Source organism: Ranitomeya imitator, chromosome 5 (genome assembly GCF_032444005.1).
Source record: "Ranitomeya imitator isolate aRanImi1 chromosome 5, aRanImi1.pri, whole genome shotgun sequence".
In the NCBI taxonomy this organism is placed as follows: domain Eukaryota; kingdom Metazoa; phylum Chordata; class Amphibia; order Anura; family Dendrobatidae; genus Ranitomeya; species Ranitomeya imitator.
The window spans coordinates 485798616-485806844 of NC_091286.1; the positions used below are offsets into that span (position 1 = coordinate 485798616).

Here is an 8229-nt window from a genome sequence, read left to right on the forward strand (position 1 = left end):
ATAAGAAAACTTTATTAGAAATAACAAAAGGAGAAATATGTTTTTAATTGTTTGTTCTATTAAGTATCTGTATTTAAGGAGTTTGGTTTAACATTCACTGCAGCTTTACCCTTGAGGAAGCCATAGGGAGTTGGTGGTATGCGTGGGATTCATTCCTTATTAGTGTTGAGCGATACCGTCCGATACTTGAAAGTATTGGTATCGGATAGTATCGGCCGATACCCGAAAAATATCGGATATCGCCGATACCGATATCCGATACCAATACAAGTCAATGGGACATCAAGTATCGGAAGGTATTCTCATGGTTCCCAGGATCTGAAGGAGAGGAAACTCTCCTTCAGGCCCTGGGATCCATAGGGATGTGTAAAATAAAGAATTAAAATAAAAAATATTGATATGCTCACCTCTCCGGCGGCCCCTGGACATCACGCTGGTAACCGGCCGGCTTCTTTGTTTAAAATGAGCGCCTTCAGGACCTGCGAATGACGTCACGGCTTCTGATTGGTCGCGTGCCGCCCATGTGACCGGCACGCGACCAATCAGAAGCCGCGACGTCATTCGCAGGTCCTTAATTCCTAGAATTAGGAGTTTTGTGAATGAGAATGACGTCGCGGCTTCTGATTGGTCGCGTGCCGGTCACATGGGTGGCACGCGACCAATCAGAAGCCGCGACGTCATTCGCAGGTCCTGAAGGCGCTCATTTTAAACAAAGAAGCCGGCCGGTTAGCAGCGTGATGTCCAGGGGCCGCCGGAGAGGTGAGCATATCAATATTTTTTAATTTAATTCTTTATTTTACACATCCCTATTGATCCGATACCGATACCCGATATCACAAAAGTATCGGTTCTCGGTATCGGAATTCCGATACCGCAAGTATCGGCCGATACCCGATACTTGCGGTATCGGAATGCTCAACACTATTCCTTATGCTATTTTCAGTCTGACTTCACAGGTTTCTCTTTCCCATTTACTATTTCATTTATGTATTTCTTCTACTTCTTACACTAACCTTGTGTGACTCCTTTGTGATTATTTACTCTCATCATGTCAGCACTATTTGGACATTATATCTGCACAATCTTTGTATATTCACAGCATGTTGACAAACTCATGGCAATTTTTAAGGAATTTATGTATGAATATCTATCTATCTATCTATCTATCTATCTATCAATATATATATATATACAGTACAGACCAAAAGTTTGGACACACCTTCTCATTTAAAGATTTTTCTGTATTTTCATGACTATGAAAATTGTAAAGTCACACTGAAGGCATCAAAACTATGAATTAACACATGTGGAATTATATACTTAACAAAAAAGTGTGAAACAACTGAAAATATGTCTTATATTCTAGGTTCTTCAAAGTATTCACCTTTTGCTTTGATGACTGCTTAGCACACTCTTGGCATTCTCTTGATGAGCTTCAAGACGTAGTCACCAGAAATGGTTTTCACTTCACAGGTGTGCCCTGTCAGGTTTAATAAGTGGCATTTATTGCCTTATAAATGGGGTTTGGGACCATCAGTTGTGCTGTGCAGAAGTTTGGTGGATACACAGCTGATAGTCCTATTGAATAGACTGTTAGAATTTGTATTATGGCAAGAAAAAAGCAGCTAAGTAAAGAAAAATAAGTGTCCATCATTACTTTAAGAAATGAAGGTCGGTCAGTCCAAAAAATTGGGAAAACTTTGAAAGTGTCCCAAAGTGCAGTTGCAAAAACCATTAAGCGCTACAAAGAAACTGGCTCACATGAGGACCGCCCAATGAAAGGAAGACCAAGAGTCACCTCTGCTTCTGAGGATAAGTTTATCTGAATCACCAGCCTCAAAAATCGCAGGTAAACAGTATCTCAGATTAGAGACCAGGTCAATGCCTCACAGAGTTCTAGAAACAGACACATCTCTGCAACAACTGTTAAGAGGAGACTTTGTGCAGCAAGCCTTCATGATAAAATAGCTGCTAGGAAACCACTACTAAGGACAGGCAACAAGCAGAAGAGACTTGCTTGGGCTAAAGAACACAAGGAATGGACATTAGACCAGTGGAAATCTGTGCTTTGGTCTGATGAGTCCAAATTTGAGATCTTTGTTTCCAACCACCGTCTCTTTGTGCGACGCAGAAAAGGTGAACGGATGGACTCTACATGCCTGGTTCCCACCATGAAGCATGGAGGAGGAGGTGTGATGGTGTGGGGGTGCTATGCTGGTGACACTGTCGGGGATTTATTCAAAATTGAAGGCATAGTACCACAGCATGGCTACCACAGCATCTTGCAGCGGCATGCTATTCCATCCAGTTTGCGTTTAGTTGGACCATCATTTATTTTTCAACAGGACAATGACCCCAATCATCCCTCCAGGCTGTGTAAGGGCTATTTGACCAAGAAGGAGTGATGGGGTGCTACGCAAGACCTGAACCCAATTGACATGGTTTGGGGTGAGCTGGACTGCAGAGTGAAGGCAAAAGGGCCAACAAGTGCTATGCATCTCTGTGAACTCCTTCAAGATTGTTGGCAGACCATTTCTGGTGACTACCTCTTGAAGCTCATCAAGAGAATGCCAAGCGTTTGCAAAGCAGTCATCAAAGCAAAAGGTGGCTACTTCAAAGAACTTAGAATATAAGTCATATTTTCAGTTGTTTCACATGTTTTTTGTTAAGTATATAATTCCACATGTGTTAATTCAAAGTTTTGATGCCTTCAGTGTGAATTTACAATTTTTATAGTCATGAAAATACAGAAAAATCTTTAAGTGAGAAGGTGTGTCCAAATTTTTGGTCTGTACTATATATATATATCAAGCAGGAAAATCAAGCATTTGATACACTGGCAAATTTAGCAAGTTTCCCCACCTACAAAGAATTGAGAGGTCAGTAATTTTTATTATAGGTACAATTCAACTGTGAGAGACGGAATCTTAAAAAAATCCAGAAAATCCCATTGTATGATTTTTCCATAATTAATTAGTATTTTATTGCATGAAATATGTATTTGATACAATAGAAATACAAAAATTGTCTCTTCAGAGCGGAAGAGATCTAGAACTCTAGCGCCACCTCTAGGAAGAAGCAATACTAAAAGTCAATGTCAACCCTTTAACGAACCTTGTCACATGACTTAGGATGAAAACCAAAACCAAAGTCTCATTTTGCAGACACAGTGTTTCAAGGTACTGCCCCTCATCAGTGTAAAGTGTGAGATCTGGTTTGGCTCTATGAGAGGCATCTGACCAGTATCCAAGGGATCACTTTTCTCCTTGCGGAGAGAGACATGATAAGCATGCCGAGATGAGGAGACATAAAGGTGCAATGCTCCTCTGGGAAATATGTAAATTGTCTCTTCACAAAGTAATTATTGCAATCCAATTGCTTATCTCTATTAGGCTGGTTTCACACTTCCGTTGGGCAGAGCTGCAGAGAGCTGCCTAGTTGCTCCGTTACGCCCTGCCTACTGCCGCACCTCTTGCATTAAACTCCGCCTATGTCGGCATGAGTCCTGCGTATCTATCTTTAACATTGGGTACACAGGCCATGTGAATGCATTCGGATGCCTCTGCATGCGTCGTTTTGATGCTGCGCCAAACTTTGTCAAATGTGTTGCATCAAAACGACGCATGTGGAGGCATCCGCATACATTCGCATGGCCTGCGTACCCAATGTTAAAGACAGTAGTAAAAATAGGAACAGCACCGCTACTTAACTTCGTGTGCAAGGTCTAAAAAATAAATTGAAACTGTACATCATATATCGAAAAGTGAAAGAAAGCACCAGAGTGAACGTCACTTAGTTGACACACATTTCACAAAAAAAGAAATAAAAGACAATTAAAATATTGTATGTACTCCAAGTTGGCATTAAGAAAACATTAGGGCAGTGCACTAAAAAGCTGTATAATATTTTTACTATATACATGTACAGTATATAAACATTACCTCTGTAATATATAAAGAACTTTATAAACTTTGTATTGCCACTATCATACTGAAATGGAGAATCATTTTGCTAGGTGAATTTTACTACACCGTTAACTCCATGATATTAAAATCTAAAAAGTCGCAGATGAACTGCATGTCACACCACTTAAATTTTTTTTACCCATTTTTCAGTACATTACATGATAAAATGAATGGTAGTATTCAAGACAAGAACTTTTCACCCTCTCCCCCCCAAAAAAAAGCCCTCATATGGCTATGCTAACACATAAATAAAAAAAAAAATATTGTTCTCTTAATAATGAGAATAAAACGACAATTGAAAAATGGAAAATTTCCTGAAAAAAATAGGGGTTAAAACCATATTTCAACTAATTTGTTGTGAATTTTAGGCATAATTTATGGGTATGGTTTAATTGCCTTGTTGCATCTTGTATATTTTCAAATGTATATATGATAAAAAAAATCTATTATAAAGTAGCATTCCAAATCATGATACTTTAGTAACCCATACAGTGCCTTGCGAAAGTGTTCGGCCCACTGGAACTTTTCAACCTTTTCCCACATATCATGTTTCAAACATAAAGACACCAAATGTACATTTTTGATGAAGAATCAACAACAAGTGGAACACAATTGTGAAGTTGAATGAAATTTATTGGTTATTTTAAATTTTTGTGGAAATTCAAAAACTGAAAAGTGGGGCGTGCAATATTTTTTGGCCCCTTTACTTTCAGTGCAGCAAACTGACTCCAGAAGTTTATTTTGGATCTCTGAATTATTGAATGTTGTCCTAAATGCCTTATGATGATAAATATAATCCACCTGTGTGTAATCAAGTCTCCGTATAAATGCACCTACTCTGTGATATTCTCAGGGTTCTGTTTGAAGCACAGAGAGCATCATGAAGACCAATGAACACAAAAGGCAGGTCCGTGATAATGTTGTGGAGAAGTTTTAAGGCAGATTTGGATGCAAAATGATTTCCAAAACATTAAGCATCCCAAGGAGCACTGTGCAAGCGATCATATTGAAATGGAAGGAGTATCATACCACTGCAAATCTACCAAGACCCGGCCATCCCTCTAAACTTTCATCTCAAACAAGGAGAAGACTGATCAGAGATGCAGCCAAGAGGCCCATGATCACTTTGTATGAGCTGCAGAAATCTACAGCTGAAGTGGGACAGTCTGTCCATAGGACAACAATCAGTCGTACACTGCACAAATCTGGCCTTTATGGAAGTGGCAAGAAGAAAGCCATTTCTCAAAGATATCCATAAAAAGCGTTGTTTAAAGTTTGCAACAAGCCACCTGAGAGACACCCCAAACATGTGGAAGAAGGTGCTCTGGTCAGATGAAACCAAAATCGAACTTTCTGGCAACAATGCCAATCGATATGTTTAGCGTAAAGGCAACACAGCTCATCACCCTGAAAACAACATCCCCACTGTCAAACATGGTGGTGGCAGCATCATTGTTTGGGCTGGCTTTTCTTCAGCAGGGACAGGGAAGATTGTTAAAATTGATGTGAAGATGCATGGAGCCAAATACAGGACCATTCTTGAAGAAAACACGCTGGAGTCTGCAAAAGACCTGAGACTGGTACGGAGATTTGTCTTCCAACAAGACAATGACCTCAAACATAAAGGAAAATCTACAATGAATGGTTCACAGATAAACATATCCAGGTGTTAGAGTGGCCAAGTCAAAGTCCAGACCTCAATTCAATTGAGAATTTGTGGAAAGAGCTTAAAACTGCTGTTCACAAGCGATCTCCATCAAACCTCTCTGAGCTCGAGCTGTTTACCAAGAAAGAAGGAGCAAGAATTTCAGTTTCCCGATGTACAAAACTGATAGAGACATAACCCAAGTGACTTGCAGCTGTAATGGCAGCAAAAGGTGGTGCAACAAAGTATTAAGTTAAAGGGGACGAATAATATTGCACGCCCCACTTTTCAGTCTTTCAATATCCACAAAAATTTAAAATAACCAATAAATTTCGTTCAACTTCACAATTGTGTTCCACTTGTTGATTCTTCTTCAAAAATGTACATTTGGTATCTTTATGTTTGAAGCATGATATGTGGGAAAAGGTTGAAAAGTTCCAGGGAGCCCAATACTTTCGCAAGGCACTATATGTAACATTTCAGCTCAGCTCAAAGGGACTTTCTCAATCTAAGGGACCAGAAGCCTCATTAGGATGAGCTGAATTGATGCTTTCTTTATTGTGATCTGGAATGCTACATTATACTCGATTATGATTCTAAAAATACAATAATAAATATATAAAATACAATAATAAATAAATGAACAGCACATTTTCTGCATTGCTTGTTTCGCTTCGGGAGACCATCTAGTGTTTTTGTATTTCCAGAAACAATGTCACTAACACTCATTCTATTTCAATGAATGTAAACACGTAGATTCAAATTTAGATTAATACGCCCCTTTTAATCTTTTTTTTTTCTTCAGGAAATATTGATGAAGTAGAACAACAGTGGAAAGCTGAATTCCATCGCTGGAACAATTACATGATGGACTGGAAAAATCAATTTAATGATTACAGCAGTAAGAAGGAAAGCTGCACTGGTCTCTAATTAATGGTCTTACCCTTTCAAAAATCACCATATTAGGATTAGTAGGTACAAACATATGAGTAGTCACTTAAAATTTCGTATTATGCAAATGGTACTACAAAAAATACTCATCACTCTGGAAGATATGAAAAATGTGCTTGGTATTACTGTATGTGCATTAGATGCAAATTTTTAAACAGTTTTATCATCATTCACAAACTTTTGTGCACATACTGGGATCCCAAATATAGATCTATGAAACCTACTTATGTAATAAATATATCTTGAAATATTTTCTTAAGCCAAAAACAAATTGTTTTAAACATTTATTGTAATAACTGAGCATCACTTATCAAATACAGCGCATTCAGAATCGATTGAACGTATGTGATTTTAAAATGTATAGGTGTTTTTGTGTACTTGGTACCAAAATCTTTTTGGCAGTGCCAAAGAAATATAATTGAGCAGCAGAGATGCTTGCATAAATATGGAGAGTCATACATAAAATTGTTTATTAAGGATTGAAAATATGTTATTGTCTTTGTGAACTGTTCAGTTGCAGAGATCACAGCAAAGGGGACAAAGCCCTGTGCAAGCTTGCCAACTTGCCTTTTTAGGTTTTCTAGAAAACATATCAAAAAGTCCCGGATAGGCAATAATTTTTACAATTCTTTAGCAAAGAAAGGAAAAAAGTTCCAGCACCAGGCGTCTATTTAATCTTCAATATTTTAATTTCATGTTAAGTATAAAAAATCATTCGGGGACACAGCCCCTAAATGCCTGATGCGTTTCGAGCAAAGTTCTTAAAGGGAACCTGTCACCCCCAAAATTAAAGATGGGCTAAGCCCACCAGCATCAGGGGCTTATCTACAGCATTCTGGAATGCTAAACAAGACTCAAACAATGGATATAAATATGGAACAATTGATGTATATAAATAAATACTAGACTAGATGTATATAAAAAATGCCTTTATTTAATGATTCTGGCAAGCAGTATACTACAAACAAGACATGTGCACATGTCTGAACAAATTCTCCAATAAAAAAAAAAAATATATATATATATATTAGGAGCAGGGTTCTTTTTTGTAGCCAAGAAGGATGGTTCACTGAGACCTTGTATAGATTACCGCCTTCTAAATAAGATCACGGTTAAATTTCAGTACACCTTGCCATTGTTATCTGATTTGTTTGCTCGGATTAAGGGGGCTAGTTGGTTCACCAAGATAGATCTTCGTGGTGCGTATAATCTTGTGCGTATTAAGCGAGGCGATGAGTGGAAAACTGCATTTAATACGCCCGAGGGCCATTTTGAGTATCTAGTAATGCCGATCGGACTTGCCAATGCTCCATCAGTGTTTCAGTCCTTTATGCATGACATCTTCCGAGAGTACCTGGATAAATTCCTGATTGTGTACTTAGATGACATTTTGATCTTCTCGGATGATTGGGAGTCTCATGTGAAGCAGGTCAGAACGGTGTTTCAGGTCCTGCGTGCTAATTCTTTGTTTGTGAAGAGATCAAAGTGTCTCTTTGGTGTTCAGAAGGTTTCATTTTTGGGGTTCATCTTTTCCCCTTCTACTATCGAGATGGACCCTGTTAAGGTCCAAGCCATGCATAATTGGACTCAGCCGACATCTCTGAAAAGTCTGCAAAAGTTCCTGGGCTTTGCTAATTTTTATCGTCGCTTCATCTGCAATTTTTCTAG

General features: G+C 38.5%; 1 protein-coding gene across 1 annotated transcript in view; it reads left to right on the forward strand.

The window, feature by feature from the left end:
• BCHE (butyrylcholinesterase) overlaps window positions 1-7049 on the forward strand; it is a 128006-nt gene extending 120957 nt beyond the window's left edge. Inside the window, exon 4 of the mRNA XM_069727391.1 lies at window positions 6416-7049. Within this exon, the coding sequence (XP_069583492.1) occupies window positions 6416-6540 (125 nt within the window). The 3' untranslated portion in view covers window positions 6541-7049. The remainder of the gene's footprint in view (window positions 1-6415) is intronic.
• The last annotated feature ends 1180 nt before the right edge of the window (window positions 7050-8229 follow it).